This window comes from Xiphias gladius, chromosome 7 (assembly GCF_016859285.1).
Source record: "Xiphias gladius isolate SHS-SW01 ecotype Sanya breed wild chromosome 7, ASM1685928v1, whole genome shotgun sequence".
In the NCBI taxonomy this organism is placed as follows: Eukaryota; Metazoa; Chordata; class Actinopteri; order Istiophoriformes; family Xiphiidae; genus Xiphias; species Xiphias gladius.
This window is the reverse complement of record NC_053406.1, coordinates 12,111,208-12,130,025: the sequence shown is the minus strand read 5'-3', so window position 1 is coordinate 12,130,025 and position 18,818 is coordinate 12,111,208. Positions and strand designations below refer to the sequence as shown.

The following is an 18,818-nucleotide window of genomic DNA, read 5'->3' as shown; positions in this document are numbered from 1 at the left end:
TGAGTACCTGAAGGGCAGCTATGCTCTGGACCTAGAGGCAGTCAAACAGGGAGCCTGCTCCCTGCCTCACTTGAACAAGACACTAGTGGCCTCCTGCAAACGCCTTAATGGGTAAGAAAGACATACCAGCACATATGTAGACACTCATATTCCACAGATGCATAGATACACAGAGCTATTCTTTCATGAACTTTCTCAATGGCCCATGTTGCACATTCAAACAAGTGGGAAAAATGTACCAAAATTTAACTGGATCAAGTGGTTATTGACCATCTGTTGTTAATTGTGCTGCCCCAACATGCACACATAGTAAATATCTGTTTCTCTATAGATGCATCTAAATGGAGAAGAAGACATGATTTAAAGAGGCCTTTTTAAGTTTTGAAACAACCAAATTCTGGATCTCTTTCTGTTTCCCTCATTAGGGAGGTGGATAAGGTTCTGTCTGGATTGGAGATTCTGTCTAAAGTCTTTGATCAGCAGAGTGCCTTCATGGTCTCCAAGATGATCCAGCAGGTACAACTCTTTGCCTCTTTGCATGTGTCTTTGCACACTCAGTTAGAATGGAAGCAAGTGGAGGTACTCTTCCATCATGTTTCCATCATCCTGCATCCTTTGTCTAACACAGTAATTTACTACTCTTACTAATGTTCCCATAACAGAGTCCTTGGTATAAACAATAAAACAAACACATCTCTGTTGTATGCTGTGTTTATATAATTTGAGTTTAAGTAGATGCTACAGATGTGGACCCTGCCAATTTTTAAAGTCACTACAAAGGACTGTGCTAGTATTTAAGCCCTTTTCTGCATTCCTGCTATTGGTGGACCCCTCACCACAAATCTGTGGGCATTACGGAGAATGACAAATGTAAATATAAGCACTCTGCATTTATATCCGAACTATGAGACAGTATTTTAACCAGTTGGTCATTTTGAAACTTGAATAAGGAAGAGTATAGCAAAAAGTTCCACCCACTTCCAAAACAGTCACTTCTGTGTTATCTTTAACAGTGAAAAGATCTGTTATATTAGTTGTAAAATTTGACCGCCCCTCACTGTCAGTATTGCTCATTTTGAATGCTATGTGTGTCATACAGGAGTATTAATTCAGTTTCATTTGATGGTGGAATATGTGACCTAATGTCCTTATGTAACAAGTCAACACTTTTGTTTATGCCTTGCTAAATAGTAAAACTCCATGCATACAGAGCAGCCAATCGGATTAAGTGACAGACATAAAGTAAAAAATCTATGGAAAAAAAAAAGACTGAATGTAGTTAGGTGCACCTGTTATTAGCAGATAGCTGGATCTCGACATACAGTACATGCATACACATGTAGTAGCATACACACATAAAAGTGGATGTCACGAGGAAACATTTTCTTCTTCTGGGGACAGCTGAGGTAGACCCTATTGCACCATCAGTGGATTGTTTACAGGCAGTGCTGCGAACTTAGCACCTTTGATGCTAGATTTACCAACTTTTCACACCGCTTCAGTGAGTTTTCTTCACAAAAGAACCTGGCGACAAATCTAGCGACTTTTTGGACAAACCTTAGCTACTTTCCGTAGCAGAGTCGACAGTATTGCCCCACGAGCACGAGGCTGGGCTTTCCCTCCACAGACACACCTCTCTATGCATCTCATTCAATTGACCATAAAACAGCTGACACAGAAATTAATGAGCCTCTAAATTTCTGATCATTTTACAAGTAAATATAGCCAAAATCACAGCACAGCTGTTGTCTTTAACTCTAACTTTTGTCAGGCGATGCGGTGGTTATAATATCAGGATTTTAGCAATGCAGAGCAGTGGCTTGGAAGTGACTGCTGGTTAAAATGTTGTCTTAATTGCCCCATTTCAGTCACTGTTTCATACTTGTTCTGTCTTCTGACAACAGAAACAGAAAAAATGTAAATGAGAACAGCTTTATTGGTAATTCAGCTGCATTAAAATAATGTAAATGTGAGAACAGAGAGTAGGAGAGAAGCAAACAGATAAAGGGCGGTCCAGCCACGTACTAGGTTTTGACCCAATCTTTTTTTTTGTAGATTTCCATACCTAAATAGAATTGAAATAAAATATTTAAATCATCAGGTAGCCATCACTTAAGAAATGCAAATGATGGATTGAACAGTTTATTGTGTAAACTACTATTTGAGTTACTTGCGCAATAGTATTTTTCTGAAATTATTTGACGACTTTCACAACCTTCCTGATAAATCATGATTAAAAAAAACATTGGCCTCTACAGAAGGGAGAGCCACTGCTGCCTCAGCATAACACTTTTTCATTTGTAAGTCTTAGCATCAGTTTAGTTGTTATTTCAGCTATGAAACACACACTACCATGTAGTTTTATATTTGAATAAAAACAGATTTACACATGGATAGGCTGGTAATGTGGCCTAAAGTTAATGCATGTGTGTTTCATCTGTGAGACACTGCAATTGTGAAATGTCTCTGTTTGCTGTATGAAATGCATCATTGCTATGGGTGATTTCCAAAATCTTCCACAATAAAAGCTACATTTTTGCTCCTTGAAATCTGTCTTACTGAAGTCCTGTTCTTCTCTTCAAACTGTACAGCTGACATGGGTTCTAACAGCTTTTTTTTTTCCCCTCCATCAGTCAGTGAATCAGGGTGGAGACCAGGAGTTGGAGAACCTTGTGACCAAGCTGGCAATTCTCAAAGACCTGCTGTCCTCCATAGAGAAGAAGGTACACACATATATTCAGTCATGTGGAGGCCTGCACCCTCACACATGATCACGTCTGCTCCCTCTCTATCTGTCTCTCTCTTTGCTTTCTATGTGTGTTTCTGTTGCTTTCTCTTTCTCTACTCAGTCAGAAACACACGTGCAGCTGTTAGTTGGAGGTGGTGAGTTTAGATAACCCTCTCCATATGACCATGCAGGCTCCAGGCTTGTGTGAGTGTGTATTGGGGCCTTGACACACAACACGTGATTTTGTGACATTTTTGCCATTTGTCTGTTTACCAATACAGCCTGTTAAAAATTATTTGCATGGTGTGTAATACTCAGGAAGCTGCAGGGAGAGGGTGTGTTATGTAGGTCATAAAAGTAAAGGATTTAAGGGAACAGTAAGCGATTCTGGAGAAAGAACGACTGTTTATATTTGAACTCAACAGCAAAACAAATACTCCCCTCCCTTCAGTGCTCCTTCAGAAGTTCTGCCCCCAAAATTCATGGAAGGGCTTTGCCAAGGCAAAAACACCAGAGCGTCTTATACGGCAAGGAAGTGGATACTCTAAAACAAAACAAACCTTATAATATAAAACGTAAAACAAACAACATGCACACAAACACGGCATCCAAAACACAACAGAGTAAAAACTAGCAAGAGTTAGTTGTTTAGATGGTTATTACAAAACTACAGTGAAAGAAGAGAGGACCATAGGTTTGTAGGTAAGCCAACAAGGAGGGCAACAGTACTCGGTATAGCATTTCAAATTATGCATCAATCCAAATAATTATACTGTGCTAGCAAACTTCTGTTTTTATTTCTTTGTGGCTCTAACACCCTTCGCATGTTTACGGACAAATACCATGATACGGAGCAAACAAGGAGACTGCAAACTGTGGCTACAGTTGCTGCTGTGAAGCTAAGATGCAGAGAGGATGAAACGGTTTCCCAGAGACAGCAACTGTCCTGCTGCTACAGTTAACATCACAACGACAGCATATCTTGGCAATCTAGAGAGTAGTAAGCTGAATGTCCGTGGGCAAGTCATTTAACGTTACCGGACACACACACGTGACACCAGTACCTGCTTGCAAACTAACCAGTCGTGATTAGCTATCACGAACATTAGCAAACGGCCATCTCTCCTTCGTTGTTGTGTTGCACATTAGCATGCGCCAGAATTACCGTCTCTCACTGCCCCCTTTTAACCCCTTCCCCCTCCTGTGCATTAGCACGATTGCCCCCATGGGCTGATTGGCTGGAATTGTCGGTCCGAGCCACTTTGTTTATATCCCATCTACCGAGCCAGGGCTGTGTAGGAGCATCGGATTTGTTTTTAGCACACACACTGAATGGACAGTTAGCAGACCATAGGGAGATTTTCACTGAATTTGAAAAAAATGCATTGGATTAGAATCACTTAATCTACCTTTTGAGGCTTTCTTTTGGTTTGTTTTTTGTCGTGCCTAACTGGGTTTTTCTAGCACAGTAAACCTCACCAATTAGATTTTCTGCTTTTATCCCTAATTTGCAAGTACAGTTTGACCAGCTCTGCCATGTTAATAGGTCAAATTGTTTCCAGTTTGACTTCGTTTGTAAGGAGAAGCTTTAGCTGGCTGGGCAGGAAATGGCCTCAGTACAATCAAGCTATGTGTCTTGACCCATGTGATGTCACTGGCTCCACCTTCTCTGCTCCTGTTAGATCACACCCAGGAAATGGGAAATTGTTTCCTTGATGACACCAACACTATAGCTGAAAACAATACAGGTTATCTCTTTGTGTCTTTTTTTTATGTCCATGTTTCATTCCATCTTTCATTTTTGTTGTTGTATCTTCTTCTCCACCCCTCCCCTCAGGCTCTGAAAGCTCTGCAGGACATGAGTTTGTCCTCTCCATGCTCCCTCCCTCCTCTCTCCATGCGTCACAGCAAAGCAATCCCTGTGCAGGCCTTCGAGGTATGCGTGCACACACGTATACATACGTACACATATCACCCACACACTTACACAGACACTTTTTCAGTGATTGTCTCTCTGCAGGGTGATGGAGGTAAGTATTAGGGTAGTAGTGAGTTTTACCCTTAATTTAAGCAGGGAAGGATGATGTGAGAAATACTGTATCTGCATTTTAGTAATTATCAAGACACTCAATGGCCTCAAAGCCAAATTGCCCCTCTGGGACTTTTAAGCTCTGCTCTAGTTTAAATTTAGGTATGCACCTTTATTATCAAAATCTCAAATCTTTTATATATTTCTTTCTCACAGGGCAAGGAATCTCTGGAAACAATAATTTGATTGAGGTGATTTTAGTCTGGACACAAACCTGAAATCTAATGTAGAGTGCTGAAACACCTCCAGATTTGATTTATTAAATGTTTACATTAAGAAATGGCATTTTGTTTCACAGAGGATGTGCCGAACCTGAATTACAGTAAAACAGGCTTTGAAGTCAAATATTCATCAGCACACTGCAGTATGTTTGTCAGCAGACCTGATTTGAGACCAAAGGAATGTTCGTAATGCACTTCCTGTAGCATCATCAGTGGTGTTGTCATACTAAATGGTATTTATCACTTATGGTATCACATACCCATCTACAACAAGTACGGAAGTAGGTGTGAGTAAATTCAATTTGTGTAGTAGTTATAAGATAAAACTTGTTTTATTTCAACAGTGTACAAACAATATGACTCATACAGGGAGGATAGGGAGGAGGCAGTGGTTAGGAGTGGGAGAGGAAAGGAGAGAAAATTGGAATAATATGAATGGATAGAGATTCAGTAGAGAACGAAAGAGTTAAACGGGGGAAAGAGTTAAAAAGAAAATCAGAGTAGAGGGATTAATGTCAGTGGGAGCACATTGGGAAGCGGGTGAGACAGAGAAGAAGGAAGAGTTGAATAATTTGAAATATTAAATGTCAGCCAAGTCTGCATCCTCTGTGGTGATATCCTCTCAGCAGCTTCCTGTTGCACAGGAACAGAAGTGTTGTTACGGTGACGAGATAAGTTTAAGATGTCAAGAGAAACAAAGTCTACTTTGTCACAGTCAAAATATTTCTGAAGTACGTGACGAACAGAAATTTGCAAACTGCCTGAGTGTTTGCGTGATCATCAAAATTCCTGCTTTTTGTTTGCAGATATGCTGACTACAGATTGCTTACTTCATATAACTGATTTAACCCTATGTTAATGCCACAGAAGTAGCAGGCTTGCTGTGTATGTGATAACAATGGAGTGAGTGAGTGCTGAGGGGTCTTTCACTTTGGAGACCCCTGGTGGTGTGAAGATTTGATATGATCTGAAAGTAATGAGCTCTGTAGTCGCTTAAAGTTTGATAACTGCAATACAAGCACCCCCAGTCTCTGTATGTGTGTGTGTATGTAATCGTTCTCATCTGGTCCACTATAGGTAAAGCTGGATGTTTACCTGGCAGAACTGACGAAGATAGGAAAGAGTCAGAAGTACACTCTGTCTGTGGACGTGGAGGGAGGAAGACTGGTAGTGATGAAGAAAGTGAAGGACAGCCAAGAGGACTGGACCACCTTCACACACGACAAAAGTGAGGGACAGACAAACAATCCATACACAATAACCCCAGTATTTTCTGAACTGTGAGATGAGTACTCAGTGTTTCCCTCAGGAAATCAGTGGGCAGAAATTTGTATGATGGAGGTGCTAAAGGACCCTGATAGTGTTGCATTTCATCTTATGATCACTTTAGTTAGTAGATGACAGTGTAAACAATAGCTACATTCATTTAATTATCGACGTTTTCTGTGTGAAATAGTGCTTCTAATCTCTTTTTTACGGATGGTTGGGGTCTTGTTTTTTTTAAAAAAGTGTTTATTTTTATTATATTAGCAGAGGTGGTCTATAGGTGAAGTGGTTCGCCTCTGCTACACAACACTGCAAGAGACCCTGAGTAATGGGTCAGATTTGCAGTAGCTGCTTCCCACCATGAAAACAATTTTGATGTCTCTGGACTCCAAGACTAGAGATTTATTTCATTTAATATGGGTTCAAGCCTTTAATTACATAATATTCTCGATGGTATCTGTTTGAGACACAGTTGAAGTAAAGACATAAAAAATTATATGACAATTTAATAGCAACTTTGACACCTTTTTTTGTTACAGTTTTGAGTCCTATTTCATTTTCTTTTTTCCCCGTCCTTAACTTTAACCTTCTTTAAACCTTTGAATCTATTCCTTGACCTCCCTTGGTTTTCTTCCCTGTCTTTATTTCTAACTCCCCATCTCTAACCCTCTGTTTGTCTGTCTCTGTCTCTCTCAGTCCGTCAGCTGATCAAGTCTCAGCGGGTGCAGAATAAACTGGGCATTGTTTTTGAGAAGGAGAAAGACAAGAGCCAGAGGAAAGACTTCATCTTTGCTAGTGCCAAGGTGCACGCACACACACACACACACACACACACTTACTCTCTCAGACATAATTTCTAGATTTAAGAAAGCACGATCTTTTACAGTTACTCAGTTATTCAAACATACAAACGCCTACCAGCAAACATTACAGTGGTATACACATTCATACTTAAACGGACAGGGAAATACTCTCACGTATCTCTTTTCATTTGTATATTCAGAATAAGACTAAGGACACTGACAGGGCCAAGTTTTTTGGCACGGACAATGTGCAAATCTCCTATATGAATTGAATTTCAATTTTGGTTCACATACATCTCTGCATTGCTCTCTTTAGAGATTTCCATTTTAATGAAGAAAACATGACAGAAAATACCAAAGAGTGTTGTCTGCGTACAGTGCTGTAAATGAGAAAGCTGTTAAGAAATAAATACATTCAAAATGTTTGAAGGTTTTTAATGAAAGCAGGTATACACACACTGATTGTTAGTTAGCTTTTAAGTGCTGCTACTTAAAAACAAGGTGCCCTTATGCGTTTCAGAAGCGGGAGGCATTTTGCCAGCTGCTGCAGCTGATGAAGAACAAACATTCCAACCAGGATGAGCCGGACATGATTTCCATCTTCATAGGCACCTGGAATATGGGTTAGACACAAACACACATGCACACCTTATTTAACATAACCTACACTAAGTATTTCCAGAGCATGACAGCGATATTTTTGATGAGAATGTTGCATTTTTGGTCTTTGTTGTGTAGGCTCAGTGCCTTCGCCTAAGTCAGTGGCCTCATGGGTGTTGTGTCGCGGCCTCGGGAAGACTCTGGATGAGATGACGGTCACCATCCCCCATGACCTTTATGTGTTTGGAACCCAAGAAAACTCAGTGTGTGAACGGGAGTGGGTGGAGTCACTACGTGCCATGTTGAAGGAACAGACAGAACTGGATTATAAACCGGTGAGGAAAGAAGGCAGAAACAAACATTTCTGAAAATATAGATTTTAAATGTGGGACCATTATGCTGAACAATTGTATGATTACACTAGTGTTATTTATGCTTGTTCATACCTACCAAAGACATGCAGGGAGTATGAAGAAAAAGTGGAGATGATATGTTTGAGAAGGTAAAACTGAAGATGAAGAAAGACATGGCTATTTTTGTACAGTGTGAGCACAGAAATGATGACTGCAGGTTCCTCACTGTCTGTTGTTCTTGTTTGTAGATCGCAGTGCAGACTCTTTGGAACATTAAGATTGCTGTGTTGGTGAAACCCGAACATGAGAATCGAATCAGCCACGTGGGAATGTCCAGTGTTAAGACGGGCATTGCCAATACACTGGGTAATTACAGCGCTCAGTATTCCTTCTTGATTCTGTTTAATTTTTGGAAGAACAGAGGGGCAATTAAAGAGATTATTATAATTGTAGTACTGCATCTCTTGATGAAAACTATGACTTGAATTAAGAACAAAACATGACATGCCATGACACTAAAAAATAATGAAGCAACCATAACCTTATATTATAAGAAAATCAAACTAAATTTTTCTTTATCCCATCAAACTAACGATTTTCAGAGTGGTGTGTCTTGACATTTTAGCGTGATTCGTTATCACAAGAGGAACAGAATGATTCTAAATTCTTTTATTTTTTAAAAAGTAATGCTTGTCATTAGTGAATTACTGTCAATTACTGTAACATATTTAGTGTGTATGTTTGTTTTGATATTTTCTTAGGTAACAAAGGAGCTGTAGGTGTATCCTTCATGTTCAACGGGACATCTTTCGGTTTTGTGAATTGTCACTTGACATCAGGGAATGAGAAAATTGCCAGGTACGCATTATGTATGGCTATACCTGTGAGGACATCCAGTTTGTTTGAGTTTATTTTCACATCTCTTGCCTATTTCATTACACAGTCTTTTTACTTTTAAACCCTTACATTGCAATTTTACTTTGTGGGGACAGAATAAAAATGTTCTTTCCGTTTGGTTCGTGATGATAAACTGTAGTTTCACAGTGTGTCAGAGAACATCTCCCACACACACACACACACACACACACACACACATTAATCTTTAATTTCTTATTACCTATGATACATGCAACCTTTGACCCCTGCAGGAGGAACCAGAACTACCTTGATATCCTGCGGCTGCTGTCACTAGGAGACAAACAGCTGAGTTCCTTCGACATCTCACTGCGCTTCACACACCTCTTCTGGCTGGGAGACCTCAACTACAGGCTGGACATGGATATACAGGTGAAGGAGAAAACACACACACACACACACACACACACACACACACACACACACACACACACACACACACACACACACACACACACACACACACACACACACACACACACAGACATGCACAGAATGATGAAATGCGGCAGATATAGATGAAACCTTATTTTATGATCCTGTCTCTTTTGTGTCTGTGTGTGCAGGAGATCTTAAACTACATTAACAGGAAAGAGTTTGAGCCACTACTGAAGGTGGACCAGCTCAACCTGGAGAGGGAGAAAAACAAGGTCTTTCTACGGTTTGGTTAGTATGCCTGAGCCAGTACTGGTTTCTTCCTCTGGTTGTGCATAAGAAAATATTCCTGAGTCAGAGCAGGATTTCTTTAAATGCAGAGAAATAATAGTTTTTAAAAAAACCTCAACGTTAACCAAAGGCTTCTGTCCTTAAAACAAAGTTTCGGTGATCTCATAAACACAGCTGAAGTGATGACTCACTAAGGTTCACCAAGACCATTCGGTTATTTTAGCTTACTGTAAGGAGAAGAGAACCAGACAAAAAAGACCACAGGATAAGCAATATTCAAAGAAAGATGCCTTTCAACCATTGTTTAAGTTTCCTCCATATAGACTTTTTAAACATGATTTTTTTTCAGCAACCGTCAAAAATAAGACTATGGTTACCCTCTGTGCCATATCACTCGTATTGTTTATGCTATTGTTTTCTCTAAAGTAACCACGTAGACAGGATGTGGCTACTTCTCTGTACTCCAAGTTCTGTCTTTGGCACAGTTGATGTCATGTCACACAATGCAAAATTCAAAGGAAGAGAGAGAAGCTGTCTTTTTTTTAATAATCACTCTAATATCTCAAATTAATGTGTTAATTAGATTTGTTGATGTTATAGAATGCTAGGCTTTGTGCCTTTACACTTACCTGCTACAAGTTCTAACAAGTCAATGTGTGTCTTCTTGCTTGCAGCGGAGGAAGAGATCTCATTCCCACCCACCTACCGTTACGAACGTGGCTCAAGGGACACATATGTCTGGCAGAAGCAGAAGGCCACAGGGGTATGGTTGTCATTTAACTTAAACAACATCACAGATAGACTAACTCCCAACCATTTCTGACAAATACTTACCCACTTTATTTTCTCTTTTTGTGAGTTGTCCTGATTATCCTGCTTTGTCGTCTTCTACTTTTCGGTCTGTCCTAGATGAGGACTAATGTTCCGTCCTGGTGTGACAGGATCCTGTGGAAGTCGTACCCAGAAACACACATTGTCTGCAACTCCTACGGTGAGACCATCAGTAAAATTATTCAACAAACATTTGTTTCTTTTCAGTTTAACAGAGGTCAGCTGAGTATAGCGGTTAATTTCACCTAAACATTGTAAGACCTTTATATATGGCTTATAATGCAATCAATATGATTGATCAACGAGTAGACTTAAGTACATGCTGTTTTGTTTCCCAGGCTGTACAGATGATATAGTGACCAGTGATCACTCTCCTGTCTTCGCTACGTTTGAGGTGGGGGTGACCTCCCAGTTTGTCTCCAAGAAAGGTACATGTGGATTAACTTAAATTCTTCAGAAAATACTTACTAAATTTTCTTTCTTACCTTTGATCAATCGCTCTCCCTCCTGGTCTCACTCTGTCTCTCTTTGTTCTGTCCTTGCTCTTTATTATACTACAGATAAACAATTTGGACATATTGGCTGATTTTTCAAAATAGAGCGGACTCTGTGCATGTTAGTTGCAAATGTACAGATGGACTGTAGTGTACTGCCTTCAAGAACTTAATGATAGTTTTTTTTATGCAGCTGAAAACTGGACAGTTTCTGATGTGCTCCTGTTTTCTGGTCAATGACTCACAGCATAACAGAGACCAGAAATAGCCAATGAGTTGAGCTGAACAGATGGAAAAAAAATACAACAGCCTTTTAGTCATTTTGGCTTTATGTTGTAATAGCATCACAGCTTATGTTTTAATGAGTTTTATGCTGAGAAGTTAATGCCTTTTTTTACTTGTTATGGAGAGCAAAGGCAACAACGGACACCAATTATTTAAGTGCAGTGTTGAATCTCTTCACATTCATATGATTCTGCCTCACTCCTTCCTTCCACGGAGCAAAATGTCACATTTTCAAGTAAATTACTGATTCTATATTTGTGCTTTGTCTGTGCTATTCCATGCCACCCGCTCTGATCTTTCTCTCCACCCCCCCCCATTTCTGTGCAGGCCTGCCAAAGTCTTCAGAGCAGGCCTACATCGAGTTTGAGAGCATCGAGGCCATAGTGAAGACAGCGAGCAGAACAAAGTTCTTCATCGAATTCTACTCCACTTGTCTGGAAGGTGAGATGAACTTGTTTGCACCTTTCGCAGTGACTTATTCACGCACATACTGCTTTTCCACAGTCTGTCAGAAATCCACCAGGAGTTACAGCACAGATGGGGCTTCTATAAAACCAAGTGGATGTAATAAAACTATATCTGTTTCTTCTTTTCATATTTTCCTCCCTCCCTCCCTATCTCAGGCAGTCAGTATACCTTTAAACTAGAATCCATTTTTGACCTGTGCTGCACCTCTACCCCCTGTCCACCATGTACTTTTGAATGAAATGCAATAGAAACATCTTCCTTTTTCTCCTTCCCTCATCGTTCCCTTTGTCCTCTCTTCCATTGCCCCTGCCCTGCATTTCTCTCTCTGTCTCTCACCTGTAGAGTTCAAGAAGAGTTATGAGAACGACAGTCAGAGCAGTGACAACGTCAACTTCCTGCGTGTGGGCTGGTCCAACAAGCAGCTAACAACGCTCAAGCCTCTTCTCTCAGAGATTGAGTACCTTCAGGACCAACATCTGCTGCTGACAGTGAAATCACTGGATGGATACGAGTCCTACGGTATAAAGAGAATGTAGCTGTGCAATTCTTTGATTTTGAAAAACTGATTCTTTTAGTCTTTTTCTTTCAGTTTGACAACAACCATGTGTTTTCCCCTGCTAGGAGAGTGTGTGTTGGCTCTGAAGTCGATGATTGGTAGCACAGCACAGCAGTTCCACACCTACCTGTCCCATCGTGGTGAGGAGACAGGAAATATCAGGGGATCCATGAAGGTCAGAGTCCCCTCCGAAAGGATGGGAACCAGGGAGAGACTCTACGGTAATGCAATAAATACGTAACTGTGATAGTCTTGTCTACTGTGCAGACTTGAATAGGAGAGCTAAACAGAAACTAATTCCTTTAAAGGCAGTAAAGACAGTATTTCTAACAAGGAAGCAGTTGAGATAAATAAACAGACTTTTAAGCTTTAATAATTTGCAGTCATGAATTGTCCAAATGATGCAGTTTGGGGAAACTCATGTAACTATTTTTTTTGTCTTGTTTCAGAGTGGATCAGTGTGGACAAGGATGAAACAGGCGGACCTAAAGGGAAACCCATGATGGTGTCCAGAGTAGGACATGAATATGTCAAGTAAGTGCACTCTTCTCTTTTCATTTTGCATTTTATGTAGTTTTATAGTAAAATGCAAAAAGCTGAATGTTTTATTAAAATTTTCACACATACTTCAGAGGAGACTTTATACATTTACCTTCTCTGTAAACAGTGGGGTCCGAATGTCTGAGCCCACTATCCCATTGAATTGAATGGAAAGTGGGCTCAAACTTTTGCACAGTGGGTTCCAAAAGTCTGAGACCACTTTCCCATACCTTTTGATACCCATAATAAAAGGTAAGATAAAAAAAATATTGTGGGTCAATTTAGAGTTTATGTTTTTCTGGACTACCCTGCACAGTAGTGCTTTAACTCAGTATGGGATAACTATTTTGAAAACATGCATCACTGTGTAAGAATAACATATGAAAATGCAATATATTCTTTCTCTTTTCTCCTATATTTCTGTCAAACTGTATACTGTTTAATACAAACAAATACCATAATAATTTAATTAAAATTATTTATATGTTGTAGCGAGGAGGGTTTGTCAAACCCCTGTTTTCTTGGTATTCTTTATTTTCTCTCACTGGCTGACTTTAACACTCTTCCGCTGTGTCCACCATGCAGGCCATCTGTGGTTCGCAAACAGTTGGGAGAGCTGGGCAAGGTCAGTGAGGAGGGCGAAAGGATCAGCAAGGAGGAAACTGCTGCAAGGTATAGGCATATTCGTGTACTTCACACACACTGACCAGCAAACACACCTTTTGATTTCACATAGACACACATTTGATGTCAGATCAACAGCTAAAAGTTCAAACTATGACACATAAAAAGTAAGAAATCAACCATCCGTTCTGTTGCTTTCTATATTGCAAAGACCTAAGCAAGATACATCAGATGGGGATCCATCCATCAGCAAAAACAGCTACAATAATCCCGCCTACTACATCCTGGAGGGTGTTCCCAACCAGTCGGCAGCCGCTCTCTCACCTGAGCTTCTCCCATCTCCTAACTCCACAAACTCCCAGTCAGCTAAAGCCCCTCCGCCCTCAGCTGGAGCTCGAACCAAACCCTCCTGTGCGGCCTCAGGGCCCCCTCACCCACGCAGACACATTGCAGGACACCCTGTCCGTGCCATTAGCGAGGAGGGCTCCTCCGAAGATGACGGAGGCGCTTGTGTGGCGGGGGCACAGGGTGGAGGGATCGGAGGAACAGTTGTAAGCACACTAAATCGACCCCCTCCTGACTTCCCCCCTCCTCCTCTTCCTAAGGGAGCCCTGGAGATGGTTTCAGAGGCCCCCTTCCCCAAACCACGCCCTCTTTACCCTGACCTGGCTGAGGTCAGGATCCCAGCAGCCAGTCCTAGTGTCCCGCTGGGTATTGGGGAGGGTTTCAGGAAAGGAGGAGGAGGAGGAGGAGGAGGAGGAGGAGGAGGAGCTGGAGGAGCTGGAGGAGCTGGAGGAGCTGGAGGAGCTGGACCAGGGGCGTTGGACGACCAGTCATGTTCTGTGCTCCAGATGGCAAAGACACTAAGTGAGAGCGAGTTTCCTGGACAGCCTTCACGCGCTCCCTCAGCACCGCCACCTCTCAGGGGGCAGACGACGGGTTTAGGTCTGGACGCCTGCCGCACCTTCCCACCCAGAAATCCCATCACGGAGAGTATCGCAGAGGACATGCCTGAGGAGGTGGGTGGTTCATTAAAGTTTGCATGTTCACTTGAGGCATTTAGCTTGTTCTCAGCGATGTACAGTTAGCAGACAGGAGTTCATTAATGTAATGCTATAGTTACTGGCAGCTGCGGGGGATGAAGCTGTGTCTCTTTTGGATCGTTAATAGCGGTTTCTCTCAGGCCATCCTAGTTACTCACAAACACAGAACCTCTTTTCAGCTTGAACATGACAGGGCTACTTAGCTGTTTCACTGCACTTTATGTAAAGTCTTTACTGTTCATATAGCAGTCTATAAAATGCTACCAGAGGCTCTGGGATTTTTTTTTCCTCTTATGTTTTAATCAAAGTTGTAGTGTTTTCTTCTTGGGTTGGAAAAATTAACAGAGCCCAACCCAAGCTAGCATATTGTATCTTTTATAGTATCTCTTCTAGTAACATTGTTGGCATACGTTTTGTGGCAACTGTAATTACCTGAGATATTCTGAAGCAGTTTTTCTTTTGGTTAATCCTGTGTTAAATTTCTCCTGTGCAGGCACTTTGGGGCAGCAGTAGTTCCTCTTTGTCTGTAGGGGAATCTTCAGTGGGGGAGTGGCTGCAGAGACTGGGACTAGAGAGGTATGAGCAGGGTCTTCTACACAACGGCTGGGACGACCTGGAGTTCCTCAGGTACATGCACACACAATCAGATATGTTGACATTCATTCTCTGGTGCATGCATTAGTGGGTGAAAATAAAAGAGTTGAAGTCGTGATATTGTGTGAAAGTAAGGCCCAAAGATAATGTAGAAGAAGATGATGATTCTTGAGTCTGTGTGGGATTAAAAAATAAATCTGCACTGCTATTCTTCAAAGTAAATCATTATTGTTAAATAACCACAGCTCACCGATCAGTGTGCTGTGTCAGCACTTTCCTGTCATCTGTTTGACTGAAGTAATTTTATCAGTAACATTTATTAAGGGAATAGTTGTGTCCACTGCTACATGGATAACAGTTATTCTGATCTATACTTGTTGTATGAAAAACTTGTCACTTCTTTTCTGTTTCTTACATCTTCTGTTGTTTTTCCAGTGACATCACAGAGGAGGACCTGGAGGAGGCGGGGGTGCTCGACCCCGCCCACAAACGAATCCTGCTGGAGAGCCTCAGACAGCAGCAGCAGCAGCAACAACAGAAATAAACTGTACCAAACTGGTCTATGACTGGTCCACACTGGCCTGGTACTATACCAGGTCCCAAGAGACTAAATCCCAGCTGAACTGAACTGAGCTGGAACGTGCCAATTGATGCCAGACTGTGCCTTCTGAGAGAAATTGCACTCCATTTGTACTTTCAAAAACACTTGTTGAACCAACGTCCTTTTTCACATGTACTGTATGTGTTTTGTCATTGTCGTAGAGGTGGCCTTATTTAATGATAATCATTTCAGTCCTTCAAGCATCACTACCTAACCCTCAACTTTAAACCTAATGAGAAGATGCAGGATGAGATAATGTTTTTCTGGCCAGACAGAATTGGAGATACGACTCACATGTGGAGCGGCTGATGTTCGATATCGTATCATCAGTTCTGACCTGCAACTTCTAGCTAGAATCAAAGCTTTTTTTTAACTTGATTTCTCCTGAGAAACTTTAATTGAGCAGTGACAGAGTTTCCTCAGAAATGGGAAATTTCAGACTTTCACGTTTAAAGCAAAATGAGAAAAGGGGTTATTGTGCAAAACCAGAGTTTTGAAAAAAAACACTGCCTGTGTTTTGTGCCCTTAGTTCAGACTTTTTTCACAACACTGTTTTTCTCAGAGTCTCAGGTTTTTTCCCCCAGTAATGCTCACATTTGGAAAACTGTGGGAATTGCTAGAGGACACTCGAGTAATGTCAACCCTCAGCTCGGGAAGAGGAACTCCCTCACTTCTGTGACGGAGGCAGACAGGAAGTGGTGACTGGAAAGAAGCTAGCACTGACGCATGTGAGCTGAAGTCACATTTTTTAAATTTTGTACATCTGTGATGATGTCTGGGCCACTGTTATTTTCTCAGTGTCTCTGCATGTATTTATGGTTTTATGTTTCTTTTTTTTATGATAAAGGGAATATGGAGCAAACCAACCAAACCAGTCCTGTTAGAGGTAAAAGTGCATATTTCATTTTGCTACAACATTTAAGTGACTGTACGAGCCATCAAATTTTAACACCACCTGCCCCTGGTGTGTCATTTGCACTCAGCAATGACATTTCAGCTTTTTTTTCTGACACTTTTAGATTGTGGCAAGTTGGCTACATTGTCAGAAGTTAATTTGTTTTCAGAAACCTGAAGTTATCCCTAAAATTAAGTGGACAAATGACACATTCAGCATAACGTTTCTTGGCACAGTCTGATTGGTCGAAAAAATGAAATAGAGAAGGCAATAAAATCACAAGTATATTAGAGGCAATCAATGCTGCACCAAAGTGAAATATCACTTGAAAGATGTCACCAGTACATTTCTCATGCTCACACTTTAATTGTCTGTGAGGACATTAAATTTCAATTGACAGACGAAGACAAAACTTATTTTAGCAGGATATGGCCCAGGTTCGATGGGCTTTACATTTTAAATTGTGTAAATGGAGCAGTGTTCAGGGATTTGGTTAACCTAACCAAATGGATTAACTCACGGTTATTTTACTGAAGATTTACTAAGCCATCATATTATCTTTGTCTCGGAGAAACTGTTTGTCACTAAAACATTTTTTTCCTGTCCCATAGTGTAGAGATTTTTCTTATTTTGCTGATTTTATTTGGTTCCTTTGTTAAATTACTGTAGACATGGCGTATTGTTGGATCATGACATATGTTGTGCACATGGAGGAAGATGTCACCTCTCCTTATACAGTAAGGTTTGTGCAGGACACAGATGGCTTGAGGGCACTTTTTCCCTGATTACCCAGCAGGTGGAGCTGCTACTCCATAAACCCCATCAGTAGATGCTGACAATTGGAAACCTGGGGAAAATGAGACACAACTAAGTCATGTTCAGTGAAACGAGTCGTTTTTCATGTTCTACTTAATGTTGTTTCCGTGTGTGTGTGTGTGTGTGTGTGTGTGTGTGTGTGTGTGTGTGTGTGTGTGTGTGTGTGTGTGTGGTATATGTATGTATATGTATTTGAATATATGTATGTATATGTATGTATATATATAATATATAATATATATGTATGTATATATATATAATATATATGTATGTATATATATATAATATATATGTATGTATATATATATAATATATAATATATATGTATGTATATATATAATATAATATATATATATGTATGTGTATGTATGTGTATGTGTGTGTGTGTGTGTGTGTGTGTATTATATATATATATATATATATATATATATAACTTACCTGTTATTGTTCAACTGCCTTTATTTGTTCTTAATTTAAATCCTGCCCAGAAGCCAAACTTAAAAGCCACTTCATTGTTGTTTTAAAAGACCTGGTGCTGATACCTGAGACTTCTCCTTTATCAATGTGGATCACACCGATTATTTCTCCTTCATTTAAGCACACAGCTTGCTTTTGATATTGAAATATGATGTCTGAAAATATTTTGCCATGTCAACTGCTCACTATGAGAAGACCTCCAAAGTAGAACTCTAAACTGTAAGTGAACGTGTTGTTGCATAATTGGGACTAAGTAGCATGAAATCTTTTAAGGATGTGATTGTAGCGGTTTCATTTATACACTCTTGTATTGTTGCTCTCGCACACCCTTAGACTCAGCTACTTGCCTGTGTTATGTGTTTTAAGGTTTGTCTAATCTTTTAACAGCGAAACAACCATAATGCAGAGAATGTGAATCTGCTGTTCAGATGTGTTAAATCTAGTCTTTTTTTTAAGGGTTTTGGCATTTCAGTGTTCTCAGTGGTGTGTGTGTGTGTGTGTGTGTGTGTGTGTTGGTGAGTGTGTGCATGAGTGAAAAGAGTTGTTTTCTCTGACACACTCCATTTTATCTTGTTCCATCATGTAGTCTCCTCCTTTTGGTTGTGTTAAGTTAATGAAAGTTGTTCACCCTTTTAATTTTTTTTTTTTCAATTAAAATCTAATATCTTTCCTTATTATATAAATTCACTAATTTGCTTGTTTTTGTCGTCTGCAGGGAAAGCTGTAAGGATGAAAAAGTTATGATCTGTGAGCCGTAGACCCACCTCAGTAAGGGAAAGAGAGAGAATGTACAGTAAAAAGAAAAATGACAGTTTTTTCAGTTTTTATATAACCCTGTTTTTTGGGAGCTCATGCCTCAGCGTGGGTGAGTTTCTGTGAGTTTCTGTTTGCGAACTCTGACTTTGCACATGACACACAACACTCTCACCATGTTGTCACGAGGAAGAAACCAG

General features: G+C 40.4%; 1 protein-coding gene across 1 annotated transcript in view; it reads left to right on the top strand.

Moving 5' to 3' along the window:
- The window catches only part of inppl1a (inositol polyphosphate phosphatase-like 1a), a 27,675-nt gene extending 10,145 nt beyond the window's left edge, over positions 1 to 17,530 (top strand). The window contains exons 5-27 of the mRNA XM_040130427.1: positions 1 to 111; positions 426 to 516; positions 2,634 to 2,723; positions 4,566 to 4,664; positions 6,116 to 6,266; positions 7,001 to 7,107; positions 7,628 to 7,730; positions 7,846 to 8,042; positions 8,309 to 8,426; positions 8,822 to 8,918; positions 9,209 to 9,347; positions 9,542 to 9,641; positions 10,316 to 10,404; positions 10,551 to 10,632; positions 10,811 to 10,900; positions 11,579 to 11,692; positions 12,062 to 12,238; positions 12,341 to 12,496; positions 12,725 to 12,809; positions 13,401 to 13,487; positions 13,651 to 14,458; positions 14,976 to 15,109; positions 15,512 to 17,530. The exon at positions 1 to 111 is cut by the window's left edge and continues 36 nt beyond it. Of these exons, the coding sequence (XP_039986361.1) occupies positions 1 to 111; positions 426 to 516; positions 2,634 to 2,723; positions 4,566 to 4,664; positions 6,116 to 6,266; positions 7,001 to 7,107; positions 7,628 to 7,730; positions 7,846 to 8,042; positions 8,309 to 8,426; positions 8,822 to 8,918; positions 9,209 to 9,347; positions 9,542 to 9,641; positions 10,316 to 10,404; positions 10,551 to 10,632; positions 10,811 to 10,900; positions 11,579 to 11,692; positions 12,062 to 12,238; positions 12,341 to 12,496; positions 12,725 to 12,809; positions 13,401 to 13,487; positions 13,651 to 14,458; positions 14,976 to 15,109; positions 15,512 to 15,620 (3,334 nt within the window). The 3' untranslated portion in view covers positions 15,621 to 17,530. The remainder of the gene's footprint in view (positions 112 to 425; positions 517 to 2,633; positions 2,724 to 4,565; positions 4,665 to 6,115; positions 6,267 to 7,000; positions 7,108 to 7,627; positions 7,731 to 7,845; positions 8,043 to 8,308; positions 8,427 to 8,821; positions 8,919 to 9,208; positions 9,348 to 9,541; positions 9,642 to 10,315; positions 10,405 to 10,550; positions 10,633 to 10,810; positions 10,901 to 11,578; positions 11,693 to 12,061; positions 12,239 to 12,340; positions 12,497 to 12,724; positions 12,810 to 13,400; positions 13,488 to 13,650; positions 14,459 to 14,975; positions 15,110 to 15,511) is intronic.
- The last annotated feature ends 1,288 nt before the right edge of the window (positions 17,531 to 18,818 follow it).